The sequence below is a fragment of the Silene latifolia genome, chromosome 5 (genome assembly GCF_048544455.1).
Source record: "Silene latifolia isolate original U9 population chromosome 5, ASM4854445v1, whole genome shotgun sequence".
Classification (NCBI taxonomy): Eukaryota; Viridiplantae; Streptophyta; class Magnoliopsida; order Caryophyllales; family Caryophyllaceae; genus Silene; species Silene latifolia.
The window spans coordinates 17,907,199-17,925,511 of NC_133530.1; the positions used below are offsets into that span (position 1 = coordinate 17,907,199).

At 40.9% G+C, this 18,313-nt stretch overlaps 3 protein-coding genes across 4 annotated transcripts; all 3 read right to left on the reverse strand.

Annotated features, from left to right (window-relative positions):
• Positions 1–788: 788 nt before the first annotated feature.
• Positions 789–7,491, reverse strand: LOC141656938 (acetyl-CoA acetyltransferase 1-like). Of its 2 annotated transcripts, XM_074464028.1 has the most exons (14): positions 7,271–7,491; positions 6,528–6,626; positions 6,260–6,433; positions 5,815–5,920; positions 4,859–4,997; positions 3,607–3,684; positions 3,430–3,495; positions 3,237–3,322; positions 2,412–2,511; positions 2,163–2,273; positions 2,034–2,075; positions 1,829–1,915; positions 1,536–1,621; positions 789–1,238 (listed from the first exon to the last, which is right to left on the reverse strand). In XM_074464028.1, the coding sequence occupies exons 1-14, from the start codon at positions 7,293–7,295 to the stop codon at positions 1,205–1,207; spliced, it is 1,233 nt and encodes a 410-aa protein (XP_074320129.1). In that variant the 5' UTR covers positions 7,296–7,491; the 3' UTR covers positions 789–1,204. The 2 variants fall into 2 exon arrangements, with proteins under 2 accessions (XP_074320129.1, XP_074320130.1); XM_074464029.1 differs by lacking the exon at positions 789–1,238 and having other exon boundaries at positions 1,532–1,621; positions 7,271–7,471.
• A 3,445-nt stretch (positions 7,492–10,936) lies between these two features.
• On the reverse strand, positions 10,937–11,602 carry LOC141654941 (uncharacterized). The gene has a single exon (XM_074462049.1). The coding sequence runs from the start codon at positions 11,600–11,602 to the stop codon at positions 10,937–10,939; it is 666 nt and encodes a 221-aa protein (XP_074318150.1).
• A 2,200-nt stretch (positions 11,603–13,802) lies between these two features.
• Positions 13,803–16,586, reverse strand: LOC141656943 (uncharacterized). The gene is made up of 6 exons (XM_074464036.1): positions 16,275–16,586; positions 15,229–15,349; positions 15,077–15,129; positions 14,583–14,702; positions 14,291–14,407; positions 13,803–14,198 (listed from the first exon to the last, which is right to left on the reverse strand). Exons 1-6 carry the CDS (start codon positions 16,554–16,556, stop codon positions 14,082–14,084), a joined length of 810 nt encoding a protein of 269 aa, XP_074320137.1. The 5' UTR covers positions 16,557–16,586; the 3' UTR covers positions 13,803–14,081.
• Positions 16,587–18,313: the final 1,727 nt, after the last annotated feature.

Consider the following 18,313-nt stretch of genomic DNA (forward strand, 5'->3'; position numbering starts at 1 on the left):
AAATCTTTTTAAGACCGTTATAAAAACGTGAAATATATCTAAAAATTTACTTATAATGCTAGTTAGGTATATTCGTTGATTTAGATTTGTTGTATTTACATTTTACCGCGATATCAAATAAATTATATAAGAATATGATTTTGGTGAAGTGTTGAGTTGGGAGGGGACTCGGGGGAGGCTAGATTTTTTTTTTGTTCGTAAACGACGAAAGCGGTAAGTCTATTTTGCCTAAAACATATTTAAAAATATATTTATATACATTGATACTAATTAGGTATATTTGTTGATTTAGATTATTTTTTATTGTATTAAATAAGAATTTTTATTTGGTGAAATGTGATATCAAATAAGAATTCGTATTTGGTGAAATGTAGAGCTGGGGAAGGGGTGGCTGGAATTTTTTTTTATTTTTTTCTTTACGATGAGAGGACACAGAATTACGATATTTATAGGATTTTCACGAGGTGTATAGCTTCGTAGGTGACATACTTTGACTTAGGAAAAAAAGTCTCAGGTTGATCAACCACGAGGATTTGAACCAGTAAGTGGATTATACATCCGATATTTATACATCAGATGATATAGTTTTTGAGCATCAAGAAAAAGTTTTTGAGCATTAAGAAAAAAAATTTAAGTTTTAATTTAAACTTTTTGAGTTCATTTACTCAAACATTAATCTCAAAAAGTGAGTATATTATAACTCAAAAAAATTACATATAAGCTCAGAAAAAATTGATTTTTGACGTCATAAAACTAAAATGTAATTTATAAACTCTATAGAACTCAAAAAAAAAAAAAAAAACTCATTAAAGATGAGATAATACATCTGATGTACAATTCTTTTTCTCAACTTGAACCTACATACATGTATTATTCGGGATATTTTAACTGTTAATAAACGACTTCAGAAGTAGAAACACATCCTCATGATAGTGACTTTTACTCCCTCCTCCATCAATTATTTACCTCTTATTTCTTTGTGAGAGAGAATTATAATGCAAGGTACACAAACCACTGTGATGGAGGAAGTGGTTATTTTACAATACTACAAGGTACAGTTACTACAGTAGCCATTCTAACATTACTGTGTTGTCGGCCTCAATATCCCGGAATTCTTCAAGCATCTGTTCTAATGACGCGCTGTCAGTACGATTTCTGGCTCAAGTAGACTTTTGAATATACTGATGTACACACCAGGCCAGTATTACAGTTTCGAATTCCCAACAGCAGGAACCAACCTGAATTAGAGCAGAGAAGTAACATTTCAGGTGACTAAGAATAACCCAGTAAGATATTTCGACATTTTGTCACATGCCTTAAGACTGAAATTTACGAGCACTATCTTACTATGTTACTCTGACTCGATTAGAAAAAAAAAAAATTCAAAGGGTCAAAGGGTCAAACTCTGCTATTTAAAAAAAATTCAAATGTTTCTAGAAGTCAATACCCATGTCAGATAATCTAGTCTTAGATACGGGGTACATGAGGTAATATGAGAAGTCGGAATAACTTGGCAGTCTTTATGTCAGACTTACATGTATTCGAGGACAAGAGCAGATGCGCCTCCACCGCCATTACAAATACCAGCAACACCAAATCTTCCTTTCTTTTCCCTTAGAACCTGTAAGTTTGAACCTGTTAAACGATCCGCTCTTTCAGTCTTTCACTTTTCCGTCTAGAGAAAAAGAACTTAACCCCGGCACCATCTTCTTTTTGAAAGATCCACTATTAGAATAATGGATAACTTAAAGGTGGGATACGACAGTCATTTAAACACGGAGAAAACTAAAAACATTATCATATCAAAACAGTGAAAAAATTGACGTACACCAAGCAATGTGACTAAAATTCGAGCTCCACTGCAACCCAAAGGGTGTCCCAGAGACACAGCTCCACCATGCACATTAACTTTTTCCTACTCAAAAAAAAAGTTTCAACATTAGAGGAGCACAGTCAGAAGTTTAAATGTCAAATGATTGACAGTAATTTTGAAACCTCAGGAAAGACTTGAAGATGAAAATGGTGAAACTCACTGGATCAAGCCCAAGCAATTTCTGGTTTGCAAGAGCCACTACCTGCAAACCATAAAGCAAAGGGTATAATAAAAACTGAAATGCTAGACATGAAAAAAAAAAAGTGAGATGAGGAGGAAAAATTATTACTGAGAAAGCCTCATTGATTTCATAAAAGTTTATTTGAGATGCCTCCAAACCAGCAGTAGAAATCGCTTTTGGAATCGCCAAGGCTGGAGCTGTGGTGAACCACTCAGGAGCCTGGTCAGAAAATGTCAATAGAAGAATTAAAATTGAACAATCATAAGTCGAGCTGATTTTTTTCTTTTTTCTTTTTCTTTTTTTAAAAAAGACACTAAGGTAGAACTTTATGCCATACAACAGAACATAGATTAACACCTGAGCTGCATCAGCAAACCCTCTGATCCTAGCAATAACTTGAAGTCCAAGTTTTTTGGCCTTTTCTCCACTCACCAATACTAATGCAGCAGCGCCATCACTATTTGCAGAAAGTCGAGGGAGACCATTAGTATTTTAAGAGTAGGGATCTACCGATAAACCAACAGCAGCAGCGGTATTAATTTGTTAACAGAACAAGGAGGTTGTTTCCAAAGGACTCATAATAAAAGTAGCGTTGAGATTACATTAAACGACTGCTCGTACTTCAAATTAAAAAGGACAACCATTAAGAGACAGCCCAAAGTGAGAAATTTTTAAAAATCCAAAAAAAAAGAACTAAACAATGAAGCTTTGTGGTCACTACATTAATATGAATTCTTCTATAACAGTGAAAAATATAGCCAAACAACGGAAGCATGGTGGTCTTCACATTGATATGACTTTGAAGGTCAACCGATACCAACTTTGACCCATAATTTCTCCATATACAAGTCGAGCAATAGGTAAAATTGGTCATGATTGATTTATCAAAATAATTATATATTGTGAGAAAATATCCGTCAATGCTAACATTGTTTGGCCATAAAAGAAACGGGGACAATACATGTGTGATGAAGGGAGACATGGAGAACAATTTTAGGTTAATATGTATATTCCATTTTTTGAGAACATAAAGTTGAAACAATTCTTTAAACAATTATATTGATGATTAGCACTTAGCTGGAACAAAGAATATACACCTAGTATACATGAATATACATACTTTTTATTTTGAAAATGAGGGGGAATGGGAGAGACAAGGGAACATTAAGCTCTTATTGTCACCTAATCAGTGATGCATTCCCGGCGGTCACAGAACCTTCACTCTTCTTGAAGCTAGGAGAAAGCTTCCTCAATTTGGCAGGATCAAACTGTCAACAAGCAATTACGACAACGCTAAGTGGGGAGGGAAAGGCAACAAAGACGTAACATTGTAACAACGAATTCATTTGCTGAAATAAATAAGACCGTGATTTACCTTGTTAAGACTCTCATCTCTATCAATAGTTGTAGATGGTTTTCCTCTAGCTCCCAATATCTTCACCTATAGTAGAAATACATTCAATGTTGTTAATTTCTTGTCCTTCATTAAGAAACAAACATGAAGATTCATTGGTTTAACCATGTGTTGCTAAAACAGGAAGTCAAATATTACCGGTGCTATTTCCCATGCAAATGCACCATTCTTTTGGGCAGCAATACCACGCTCATAGCTTCTTATAGCATAATTATCCTGTGCAGAAAACAATGTCGTAGCAAGATCACAGAGAATTCAGATAAAGTAAAAAAAGAAATGTTTTCATTTAATCTTTTGTTCTTTTCTTCGGCCAGTAATATAGTCCACTTTGGAAAGAACAAGAATGGGCATTTGCCCTTGCTCAAAATGAGGACTTTACGCACACAACTACTGAGCGATACTAGTGGGTCTAGTAAAAGAATTTTAGATGAGAAATTAATAACTCCCTCCACTCCATAATGTTCTTCCCATTTATTAAAATAAGGGGGTTTTTGAAAACTGTGGTGAACATTATGGAGTATGTTTAAAAAATTGGAAAGTACACGGAAAGACAAATGGATAGGAATTCATCTTGCCGACGCAAAGCAAAAAAAAAAAATTTAAAAAAAAAACTCAATTCCTAACTAGGAACCCTTTTACATAACCATGATCAATTGATCATGTTTGTAGTTTTCAGGTTGTCAAGATCCCTATTATCCTTTTTCCTCCAGCAAACTTGGAATTCAATTTCCGGTGTTTTTTTCCTGGCAGCGATTTAAACTACAACCCATGCCTGAGAGGATCTCTAACCCTCATTCCCGCCTCCTAGCTCCCAAGCATGGTTTTAAATCAAGGTTACGACACAACCGTTTTGTGAAGGTTTGAAGATCACCGCAAACTAAATTTTACCACTAGGACAACATCGGTCACGTTAAGCAAAAATAAGCCGCTACGACCAATACCACAATCATGGCTGAACTAGGAACCTCCGTAAGTTCCAAAGATTCTCCTCTATATCATGAAACAGAATTCGGATGACTAATTTCTTCCACTCAGCCTCATAAACAATGGCTACACTTCCTCTGCCATATCAACTTCTTGTCCTATATATTCCTTGTTGAACAAGTCTATACCCTCCAAGAGATATTTTCACGTATACATACATATAGAGAAACCAAAAGGAAAGTTGCAAATACAAAATCAGCACCCATGCGTCAGAACCTTAAAGATCAAAAACTACAAATCTATGAACCCTGCAACATTTGATAAAGCAAGTCCTTGTCCATTGTCACTACATCGAGAGTGTACATTAATGACCATACAATGAGCGCAAATTATGAATTACCAAGACACTGACTCTATCAGAAAAAAGATATGTAAAATCACTGCAACGTGTTTACCATTCATATACCTGTTGTTCTCTTGACAATTTAAACTTGTCTGCACAGATTTCTGCGCATATTCCCATACCAAAATCATTGTACACATCCCAAAGACCATCTTTGAGCATTCCATCAATGATAATGTCATGTCCAAGCCTAGATCCTGTTCTGCAGTCAAACAGAGAGAAATGAATAAGATGAATTAAGCAAAAAAGCATAAGGCTTCCACCAAAATAGAGAATAACAGAGTAATATAGTAGGCATAGGAGATTTTGACACTATTAAACCATTTGAAAGGGATTAAGTTTTCCTGTCCAGAAATTTCAGCCGCACTCATTGCTCAAAAATATTTAGATAGATAAAACTTAAAAGGACTGAAGATCCCATCAGTCATAGTCGACACTGATCAGATATAAACTTGGGCAGTAATAATGTCGTTTTATACTGGAAAAAAAACATTCCTTGAATTATAGAATCAGTAGCAGGACAAACGTTGGTCAAGTGATGGTGAATGGTGGGGGGTCATGTCGGTCGAGACGTTATTTTATATCGTCTCAATTCTCAATTCTCAAAATTTTGTTTCTCGGAACTAAGATTCAGAGTTTGATGCAATATAGCCAGCAATTTTAAAAGTAGTGTACCAAAGAGATTCAGTTTGGAGTGTGGGCAATTAGAGAGGACGGCAGTGGGCACACAAGACTTAGTCCAAGACCAAGTTATGATAGTCATAGTTAAATGCAGCAAGCCCAAAGATGACAATAATGATTGTCTATGAAGTTTACCAGTTTCAATCACTTCATACAATGTTAACAATTTAGTTTCAGAGCGTTAAGAGCTGAAGACACAAAAAAAATTAACCGACTACGCAGATACTAAGAAGACGAACACATTAGTTCTTCAACTCTTAAAAGGGAAACATAAACATAGGCTTTGGCCTAGGCTTCAAACAGTTGTCTTAGCTTGACAGAGAAGAAGAATGACAAACCTTGCTTGGGATATGTATTTGGGTGCATTAGACATGCTTTCCATCCCTCCAGCCACAACGATGTCATTAGCCCCCAATTGGATACTTTGTGCAGCAAGCATTGTTGCTATTAACATGTTAAACATGCAACCAATCATAATCCACGCAGTTAAAGCGGAAATCACATTTAAGGTCTCGCTTGAAATGGAGACAATTATCATGGAAAAATAGGAGGGATGGTGGTGAAGGGGAAAGAAGTAAGGTGGGGGAGCTAGTGCTACTACCTCTATTTGGGGAATAGGGTAACTAGGGAGGAGGTGGGTAGCTATCTCCTCCTTAATAGGGCAATATTGTGTTCTCGTCCTCCCCTTCCGCTTTTCACTACCACCCCTAACCCCCCACCCTAGACTTCTATAAGCAATTACCCTACATTTTAAGCAAGCCCTGATAAAAATAAAATCCGCACCTTTCATTCCTGACGAACACACTTTGTTGATGGTGGTGCAAATAACCGAGTCTGGAATACCTGCACCCAAAGCCGCCTGTCTTGCGGGAGCCTGTCCCAAATTGGCACTAAGGACATTTCCAAAAAACACCTCCTGTACAAGTGATGGATCTACTCCAGCTCTTCTAAGTGCACCTACACAGTTTACAACCATCACCGAGTTGGCTGACAAAATATGCAATAATATACTGTAAAATACCCATACTGATAGTGAAGGAAAAGGTCTTACATTCTATAGCTACTGACCCAAGCTTGGTCGCAGATAGAGATGACAACGAACCAAGAAGGCCCCCCATTGGCGTGCGTGCAACACCAACAATACACACATCTGTGCCAACGTTACATAAACAGTTTAGCAAAACAGTACGAGTCATAACAGGAAAGTGTCCACACCATCAAATTATAGAGGGAAATAAAGTAAATGTAAACTACTGACTGGGACGGAGGGAGTAACACCCTTCTACACTACCCCTACAATATACTCCAATTTTCCAACCAGACAATCACTATAACGAAAAGACTCCATTGATCGAAAACCACTCCGAAATTCAGCCGTGCACACAATAACTGCATATCCAACCACATCATCTACCCCCAAAAGGAGAAATTTTTCACATATCAATGAACAGTAATTTTAATACAGTCCTAAGGATTATGTTATTTCCTACATAGCAATACATATTCCCTCCGTCTCGAGCATTTGTTTACCTTCAATTAAAATACCCTCGCAAAATATAAAAAAGGTAAACAATTGACCGTGATGGGTTCCCACAATTACACACAAAAATTCAACATTATGAAGTTGGCAAAAACATCAAGTTATCAAAAACCCAACAATTAAATGATCATTCATGTATTGTTACTAATTATATCCAGAAAATAAAACAACCCAAAATTCAAGAGATCCAAACTCAATAAATTGCTCAAGTTAATCAAAAAATAAAGAAATAAATTAAATAAATGAAAACACACCTCGAGGTTTTATTGATTGATCCATTTCTGGCAAAAACTAAGAAGACAATTACTTGGATAATAATTGGTAGAAATGATAATGATTTAACAATTAAATTTGGCAGAAATTAAAAAGAAGGGAGGAAGGAAGGATGAAATTATGAATAGTTGTTGTATAAGTAGGAAGAAAGTTGAAATTTGAAGGTATGGGATCATATCAGTGACTCATTTGTTTTACTGTTGATGGCGATTGGGAATTAATATCAGTGACTCATTTGTTTTACCAATTTTCATGGGATCAATGGATCATATCAGACTCACCCCGTCACCCGTCACCACCAATTCTTTTTTTTTTTTTTAAGGTAAAAGCTAAATTTTATTAAATCAAATCAAGCTCCGCCAAACTAAGGACGGAATGAGGGAAATCAACTACAAAGACTTGTTCCTCCTCCGCACTCGAACAAATTCTAGCACAAAAATGAGCAACCGTATTACCTCCCCGCTTGACATGGAACACCCCCCGAAAATCAAAAACTTTAGCTAACTCACATACATCCTGGACACATAGACCGTAAGGGCTTCTCAACGTAAAATTTCCTCAAACTGCTCGCACAAGATTAAGAGCGTCGGTCTCCACGCATATCCTTGACAACTCCTGCCGTCTCGCCACCTCCAACCCAAACAGCATAGCTTTTGCCTCCGCCAATTCCGCACTCCACCTTACCCGTGTTCTTAAGCAGGCCACCAGATTCACGGCTCCATTTTCGTCTCTTCCCACTACTCCCAGTCCCACCGTCCCATCATCAAAGATTGCAGCATATGTGTTGATTTTAATGGTCCCTGCTGCTGGTGGTTCCCAACCGTCACTGCCTACCCCTGTCACCGTCTCACTTCTCACATGAACCACACTTGCAACTTCTTTATAATCTGCTACCATCCTTGCAAACCCCATGATCGTTACCTGCGGGTTACATGGTTCTTCCTCAAACAAGTGCGAGTTTCGAATGGTCCATAAGGCCCATAGTAGCGCAAGAAAACGACCCCTCTCTTCTTTGTCAACCTGCTGTATTCCCCATAAAAGCCACTCTCCAAAAGAGGTTTGAGGAGCCTCGTTCATTATCTCCCCGAAACCACTCCCCTCCCAATGGCATCTCGTCCAATGGCATTGAAACAGGGCATGTATTTCCGTCTCCCTCTCCTCTTCACAAAACGCACACCACTCGTTTGGACAGCAGTGACGACGGAACAGGTTGGCTTTCACCGCCATCATCCCCGCGCATCCCCTCCAGAGAAAATGGGCAAGCTTAGGGGGCACCTTTAAACCCCACAGCAGCTTCCACAGACTATTTCCTCCCGCCATAATGTGATCCCCTGCCTCGAAGTTTGGACCCATCCTCAGCCAATAACCCGACTTGACTGTATAAACCCCATTCTTACTAGGCCACCAATAGAGTTGGTCTTCCGGCAAGTTCCTGCTCAATGGAATTTCATAAATCATTCGGACCTCCTTCTCCGTAAACAGATCACGTAAACTCGCTTCTCGCCACGAACCCGTGTCCGCATCAATAAGCTCTGCCAGGAGCATAGACGGGCATGCCTCAATGTTTGGAAGAGGTACTCTTCCCCCTCGCTCCCCCGGAATCCAGGCGTCTTCCCACCCTCTAATAGACCGCCTATTACCCACTCTCCATTGCAACCCCTCCAAAAGTAAAGCTTTTGATCCCCATAGACTCCGCCACGCAAAGCTCGGATCATGTCCTTGCCGTGCCTCAAGGATAGACGAATGTTTAAAGTACCTCGCCTTCATGACCCTTCCCACCAACGATCCTGGGTTCATTAGGATTCGCCAAACCTGTTTTGCAAGTAAAGCTTGGTTAAAAACCCGCATATCCCTAAACCCCATTCCACCCATGGCTTTCGGCCTACACAACCGTTCCCATCTCCACCAATGGATCTTTCTTTGGGACTCTGAGGAACCCCACCAAAATATGGCCATGGTCGAGTGTATTTCATCGATTAAGCCCTCGGGAATCGCGAAGAGACTCATCATATAAGTTGGGATTGCTTGAGCTACCGCCTTAATGAGGATTTCCTTCCCGGGTTTTGACAACATTTTTTCCTTCCACCCTTGCATTTTCTTCCATACACGCTCCTTCAGGCATGCAAAAATAGCTTTTTTCGATCTCCCGATAATGGTAGGCAGCCCCAAATATTTCTCATGTCTTTCCACCTCCCGAACCCCCAAAGCCGTGCATAACTCTACCCTCTTAGTTGGTAGTACCTTTTTGCTGAAGACAACTTCCGACTTGGAATAGTTAATTTTCTGACCGGATGCTCTTTCATATTTGCTGATGATCTCAGTTATTTTTGAGCACTCTCTCATAGTTGCCCTTGCAAATAGGATACTATCATCCGCAAAGAAGAGATGAGAAATCCTCGGAGCTCCCCTACAAACTCTCGCCCCATGTATCTGCCCCTTGCCCACCGCATCTCTAATCAAGTAGGAAAACGCATCCGCACAAAGAAGGAAAAGATATGGCGATATCGGGCCCCCTTGACGTAGTCCTCTGCTTGGCCGGACCAGTCCCGTGACCTTCCCATTGATGAGAAAAGAATGAGTGACCGTCGAAACACAGTTCATTACTTTATTTCGCCAGTTAGCCGAAAAACCCATCCGCCGCATTACTTCATCAATAAACACCCACTCCACCCTGTCATACGCCTTACTCATGTCAAGCTTCAAAGCAATCGTTCCATTCCTCCCCTCCCCGTTCCGCTTCATAGCATGAAACGTTTCAAAGGCAATTAGCGCATTATCAGTGATGAGTCTTCCGGGTGTAAAGGCACTCTGGTTCTCTGAGATAAATCCGTTTAAAAACGGTTTCAGTCGGTTTGCCAATGTCTTCGATATGATTTTGTATACCACATTGCATAAACTGATGGGCCGATACTCCGATATCTTTCGTGGTGAATCACACTTGGGAATTAAAACAACATTGGTCATATTCACTTTGTCGATGCCCCCTCTTCCTTCCCACCAATCACGAACAAACCTGCTTAGGTCAAACCCGACAACATCCCAATATCGCTGATAGAAAAGGGCGTGCATGCCATCCGGCCCAGGCGCTTTATGTGGGTGCATACTGAACAAGGCCGCTTTAATCTCCTCATCTCGAAGTGGGCTATCAAAAACCCGATTCATATCTTCCGAAACAACCGTGGGAATGCATTGTAAGACCTCGTCAAAACCCGAGGGGTTACTAGTACAAAAAAGATCACTGAAATAGTCCTCAATAACCCTTGAAATCTCGTGTTCTTCCATGCACCAGCTGCCCCCTTCATTTTCAATCCCTTTTATTGTATTCCTCCTTTTCCTTTGTTTGGCTTTGTGATGGAAGTAACTCGTATTCTTGTCCCCATCCCGTAGTTCACACTTACGAGCTCTCGTATACCAGTATGTTTCGACCTGCCTCTGCAATTCATCAAGCTCCTTGACCGTATCTCTACATCGAGCCAACATGTCCGCGGAAGGTGGTTATTTTTGCCAAAAAGCCAAGTCAGCTTCCTTTTCTCGTAGTCTTTTCTTCACATCCCCGAACCGCCTCTTTGCCTACTCTGCCAATCTCACCCCACACAGCTGCACTTTACTGGTAATATCCTCCCCAATCCCCTCTTCCCACGCCTCTTTCACAACCCCCCACACTGATCGTCCTCCACCCAATAAGGTTCGAACTTGAAATCCCGTCTTCCCCCTCCCCCTATCTGTCTCTCCTCTTCTTTTATCATGATGGCCGAATGATCAGATGAGTAGATAGGAAAGTGTTGCACAAAAGCTCTAAGGAACAAATATCTCCACTCCATAGTAGCCAAAGCCCTATCAAGCCGTTCTCGGATCATAGTTTCCGTGGTAAGACCCATATGCCATGTAAACGTGTTGCCCTTATACCCCATATCCTGAAGGGCACAGTCATCAAGGACCTCCCGAAACGCGTCCATTTGTCTCTCCCCCCTTACCACCCCTCCTTCCTTCTCCTGCCCGCTGAGAATTTCATTAAAGTCACCAAACAACACAATAGGTACCCGGCTGCCACTACATAAGGTCCTAATCATAGTCCACGTCTTATGCTTATTGCTCGCTTCCGGCCACCCATAAACCCCAACTGCTCTCCACACGGGAACCCCCGAAGCATCTAACACCTCTACCATCACATGATTATTATCATAAGAGATCAGTTGAGCATTTACATCCCTCCACCAAAGACCTAACCCACCCGACCTCCCCCTACTACTAATACACATACCCGACGAAAAACCACAACTATTACGAATCTTCTCCAGCTCCCTCGCACTCATCATTGTCTCCATAACGAAGACAATGTTTGGGCACTCCCTCCAACACCAATCCCGGAGGGTACCAACCGTCAAGGTATTGCCCAACCCTTGACAGTTCCAGCTGAATATTTTCATTGTTGTTCGCGGTGCTGGTCATCGCCAGTCACCGCTACTTGTAAGTTTGTTTCGTTAATGCCTTCACTTCTACACCATCTCTTGCACTGAACACCTCCTTCGCCACTATCGCCTCCCTCCATCTCTCCCTCCCTGCCCCAACCTCCTTTCCAACCATCTGCCTATCCCTTCTTCTTCTCCTCCCCCAGTCCCTCCTCACCCTAATAAATTTCCTAGCCAAAGTCCGACTGTCCGTGCCTCCACTGACCCTAGAAACACTCCCCTGATCCGCACCAATGAGGTCACTCTCCTTTCTGCAGGCTAGTCTCTCCCCTTCGTTCCTCTTCCCCACTGTCTTCTCCATTCCCTCACTTCCCCGTTCCAACTCCGCATCCCCTTGAATTCCTATCCCCCTCAGCATTTCTACCATTTTGTCCAACTCCTCCTCCTCCTTTAATCGATCTTCGTTTTCGGGAAACAACTTTTTTGCACAAGTTCCACTCCCCCCTTCTCCACCCTCAGACCGTTTCGCCACACGCCAGGGCGAAGCTTTCAGCCAATCACCATACCTCCTCCCCTCTCCTATCATTCCTTTTCTTTCCCCACAGTCCTTCTCCCCATGTCCCATACGTCCGCACACATAACAGAATAAGGGTAACCCCTCGTAGCTGAGCCGAACAGTCCACACCTTTCCCCCCTTCCCACGGAGTTTTATGCTATCTAAGAGCGGTTTGCGCACATCCACAACAACCTTAATGCGCATAGAACGATTAATCTCCGGGTTGACAGAATTATCAACATTCACATACGTTCCCACTGTGTTCCCAATATTAATAGCATTTTCAGAGTTTAGTCGGCCGACAATAGGTAGATTAGAAACTCGCACCCAAAGGGGAGAGAAAAATAATGGTACCTCTGTTGGGATGGCTTCCTCACGTAACTCTGCCAAAAGAAGCACGTGCCGCTCAAAATGCCATGGTTGCTCTTCCAACACCCGTTTCTTGTCCTCCACGCTATTGAATTTGAATGTAATCAGTTTCGACTGCTTATCAACCACTTCCCCTATAACCTTCTCCTTTGTTTTCCATGCCCTAATCATAGTGTCAATTAGGGCTTTTTGATTTACGTTCCGTTCCGTCCACAATCGCCCCACAATGCACAATCCAGCCTTCTCCTCCTCCTCCGTCGACTCTCCAACCCAATCTAGCACTTTTTCCTCTTCTTCTGTGTCCTCCTCAAAAGACTCATTAGAAAGGCAATTGAGGTCTAACGTATTCTGTGAAATTTGCTTTGCCATGATGTCTAGAAAAAGAGAGATTGAAATTTTTGATTAAAGAAAACGAAAGATTTCGAGCCTGACAATCAGGGGCGAAAATCTAGGCAGAAACCCTAGGGGCCACACCCTCCCAAGGAAACCCTAGAGGGAACTCCCCGTCACCACCAATTCTCATTTGTAACGATACGGTCTAAGTTACGACCAGATATATATAACCAATTTTATTATAAAAAGTAAATGTGACTACGGTTACTTTCTAATAATAAACGGGTGATCACTTAATTATAAAGTAATATAGAGTATTTTTTATTATAAAATAACCAATTTACTTTCGTCCTAACTTACGATCGTCGTAAACAAGACCAATATGATCACATGGTAAGAGCTCTCTTATCCCAACCATGGAGTTAGGGTTCGATTCTTACCCTATGTTTTACTACGATCGTATGATTTACAATTTAAACCGGCTATCCGTCTTAAGTTTATAGAGGTCAAATACTACCTTATATAGGTGGATGGAACATGAGTTTGCCATTTCCTAAGCATTTTGTTTCTTGTCTTATCCACATATTTGATACGTTTTATTGTTTAAGACGAATACATACGTCTTAGATCAGAATTTGTGCAAAGTTCAATAATAAGCCCAACATGATCCGGAGGAGTCTGGGCTGCCAACAAAAGGTAAAAGGCAAGCAATGAACTTCAAATTCGAAGGAGCCCCATGTTAAAACTAGGCTGTTATAACTGTCTTCATGGATACTTTTCGGAAAATGCCCTCAAATCCAATAGTCGCGTTTAACAGCACAGCGCACGCGCTCACACGTCTAAAAATTGCAAACAAGGGTAGCATATCTTCATAGTAACAGCCAACAAGATGGACAAAAAGCAAGCATTAGCAGTTTAGCACTTCGCACTTGGCATTTCAGAACAGGTCACCGTAACAGAAGTGGTAAGTGACGGTCTGCCAGAGTTCATAACCCATAGTTAATGACTCGTACAGCTACAGTCGTACCTTACTACGATAAAACAGCTGAACCCGTTCTAGATGATACGCATACAATAAGATTTGATGTTAACAGAAACTCATTCCCTACTTATTTATAGATTGCATCAAACAAGTTTTTTCAGAAGCCCAGTTCCATGCTGTTCGATACTTAGATGCTTAACATTGATTCCGTTCAGCTCCTCCCTGGCCGCTACCACGCTTCCAGATGTCACAGTGAAGACCTGCATTGAAAGAATACCACTGTCATTATTCAACTGCAATTTGATAGACATGATCAGACAATACAAGAATAATAAAGGAGGTATATATATACATGTATCTTGCGAATGCCGTCCTCAGAGTTGAGAGCATTGAGAAAATCCATGACTGCCTCACGGTTGCACAGATCATCTCCGGGGACATCGCCATCAACAGCAAAGAACAAGAAAATCTGTACATACAAGGTCGCAAGGTCGCAGACAAGGAATATTAGCCATAACATACATTCATATACCGATCCAACATAACACCAAGCATGGCTATTTATATCGGAAATTTTACTACAGAATCAAAAAAAACAAAACTTGGTATAAATCGTAGAGGAAAAGCAAAAACTTCAACATTACATCAGCGCAGCGAATTCCAACTGAAGGGTCTACAGGAAATATTGATTGGTGATCCAGAGGATCATATGGTGAAAATTTGAGCGCAGCAGCATCAATCGAGCCATTGTATCCCTTCCGCACCTTTCAAATAAAAAAAAAAAAAAGTTGTCACGCCTGACGTCTCTATTTGATTCACAATGAAACGAACGGTCATGGACAAAAAAAATTACACTGCGTACATTTTTTCACAAGTCACCTTCACTCAGTCGATAGATCAATAAGACTCTCATACAGTAAGTGTTTCCATACTCCAACACAAATCAGACTAACTAAAGGAAACTAGACAGTGCAACATAGAAAATGCTACTCAAAACAAACATGACCTTATAAATTGCAATTTTTTCGCTAATCTAAAAGACGAGTTATTGTTCTAGAATATAGCCAAACAGCAAAAATGCAATAGAAACTTAGTAATCTAAGTGCTAACATTGCATACTCAAAAGAGTAAGCCTAACCTGTGAGCGAGAGAAGAACCAGAGATCAAAGTCCATGAAGAATGGAGCAGCATCTACAATCAACAGATTTGTAATTTGTAAATGTAACTATAATCACAGGATCAATTATCGACAACAGAGACATAGAAAGTAAAGTGTAGTGCAGTGCGAACCTTTGAACAGCTTCCTTAAACGTTCAACGACATCTGAGTCGTCAGAAGTAGTAGCCAGTTTTAAACCAAGTGTAAACAGCTTCAGATACGCCGTCTTCTGCTCGTCATCAACCCGTAGAAGCTGTAAATTGCAGAAAATGGAAGTCACATAAGTAAGAAACATGTCGAAATAGGTTATACAAAAACAACAATGAACAAACTTCTAAGAATTCCAATTAGAGAGCAAGATATAACTGATATTCCCATAATCATTCACATTTTCGAAACCTTAATCTTGTAGAAAACCCACAAATCAAAATCCAGATCTACTATTACAAAACCCATGGTTTCGAAATTCAAGATGATAAACCCATGATTTTTAATAAAGACTCTGCCTTTACTAGAACACAAACTCATACTAAACTCAAGCTTCAGAAAAACCATGTTTATAAACCCAATCATTGACAAATAACCAAAACCCGAAAAAGGTTAACTCTAATCACCATAAAAAATAAGAAAACCCAACCTTTTTTGTGGCACAAAACTTTATCTTTGGTTCTTTTAGCAACTACAAGTATTTTTTTACCCACGAAATGGTTATGTTTGAATCCGTTTTACATTATCTTTGTGTAAACCGCCTTACACAAGACTAATTGTGTATGTAGTAGAACAATTACGGTTAAAACCCAGTAAATTACACACCCCATGTATAAAAAGATCACAACTTTTCACAAATGACAAACCCTAACAAAACCCTGTAATTTCAGGTTTCACAAAAGCTCAAAACTTTTTCACAAAAAAACCAATAAACTAAACTCACAAGTCACAATATTCCAAAAATGACAAACCCTAACAATTTCAAGTTTCAGAAAAACTCAAAATTTTAGCGGGTTATTTGGGTAAAATATCACTTAGTTTTACCGTCTCTCAGGAGACCTACTAAAAAAATCAAGCTAACATGTAAAATCAAATTACAGTGTAAGACGGTCTTTTTATTAGTTAAACACGTTAATATATACACAGACCGTCTCACATTGTAAAACGGTTTAGACAGAAAGCAATTAAACCTGAAGCCAAAGTAAATTTTTGCCCTGCACAGAAGGAAGAGCAGTAAAACGACGAGTCCAGAGAGGAACAGTGCCATAATTCATGACATTTCTGAAGTATCCATCCTGGACATTTTTATGAAAGGATCCTTCTTTCTCCCACTCCTGGTAATGCCAAACATCTGGAAGTTCTTGAGTACATCTTTCTTCTGAATTATTTGATGAAAAATTTAATTTTGAAATGTTTCTATTTCTGACCAAAGAGAGAACTTTTGGAGAAAGTAGTTGTCTCCTGGCAAACATTGTGGCTTGCTCCTTAATTTCGGACACCAACAAGAGCAATACGAAGTATATACACCTTTTGTCCTAGAAGTAGCAATCGGGTCACCCAAGTCGGTTATGGTTCGAGTTAAAGCAAACCGGGTCACATCTGTATCGGGTAAACAAGTAGGTTAAAGCGGGTTGGGTTAAAATGGGTTGGGGTTCGTGTTGGGTCATTGTTTGATCGGGTCATATTCGAGTGACAAGTTGGGTCGGATTTAGTTATGGTCACTATCTGGTCAATTATTTACCTATTCCATTTTATGGTATCACATTCATTCAAACACCAATTCTCATCGAAAACGGACACTTTTCGTCTCAAGTTGGAGATGAGCTAAATGTGACCCATTGGAGACGAAAATGTAACCATTTTTTTTTTGTTTGAAGTCCCACAAAGTGGGAGAAAATCATATTAAACAAGAATTCAACTCAAAGTTTACATCAAGATTCGGAAGGTCACCTTCCCATAATCTCCTACCCGACCAGAGTCCCGGAAAATGCGCTAATGCATGAGCTACCTTAGTACAATTCCGATTAACAAAACGCCAAATAATATTGTCAAGGTTTCGGCACAAACTTCTAATCTCGTCTACGATCAGATATAAGCTGCTTCGACCCGTCTTCCCCTCGCGTAGAATATCAATCACATTCTTGCAATCGCTTTCCATGATTAGCCGTCTGCATCCCCTCCGCACTGCCTCCTTCAAGCCCTCAAGAAGAGCCTCTGCCTCCTCCACCTCGTTGACCTCGTGCAGGTACGACCATGGCCCACACTACCTCCTCCTCTCGACCTCTGCACACCACGCCCAAGCCAATTCCCCTCCCTTCTTTAACCCCCGCATCACAGCATATCACCTCCCACTCATCAGCTATCCGGTCCCTGCAATCCTCCTCCCTCGCCTGTCTCTTCCTTATAATGCCACCAGTGTCGCCATTTCGTCTCTCCTCTCCACCATCCATTTCTGCCCGAATCTCCTCCACCCTTCTAATAACATCCCTCACCTCAACCCTCCTCCCGTCAAAAATCCATTTGTTCCTCGCCTCCCAAATCGCCCAACACCCCAACATGATACTCCGCCTCTCCTCCATCCCGCACTCCCTCCACATATCCTCCACCCACTCCCTCACCCTCTCATGCCCAGCTTCCTTCTTAGTCTCCACCCCCAACCCATCCCAAATTCCCCCCACCCAACCACACCCTTTAACAAGATGAAGACAAGTCTCCATCTCGCTATGACAAATCGGACATCCGACATCCAGGCTACGGGTTCGGCGAGCTATATTTTCTTTCGTTGGGATGGCCTCAGAGCACAATTGCCAGAAAAAATTCTTGGCCCGCGGTAAAACATTTGAGCCCCACACCCCCTTCCACAGCCACTTGGTATTCGCCCAGTCAGACGGTCCATGTTCATTCACCTCCCCATTCATAAGAGCACGATAGGCCGATCGAACCGTATATCTACCATCCTTTTCAAGCGCCCAGCTCCAAATGTCATCCTCAGCTAACCCACTAATCCGCATATTAAGCACAACTTCTTGTTCGAAAGGTAGTAGAGTAGCTCGCACCTTGCTCGAATCCCAGCTCCTCCCATCTGCTTGTATCAAGTCCGCAACTCTCATATCCTCGCTACCAGCTACTCTAGGTGATATAACCATCCTCGAATTTGACCCCTTAAGCCAAGGATCACCCCAAATCTTCGTGCCTTGTCCATTCCCAATTCTCCTAATACCACCCTTCC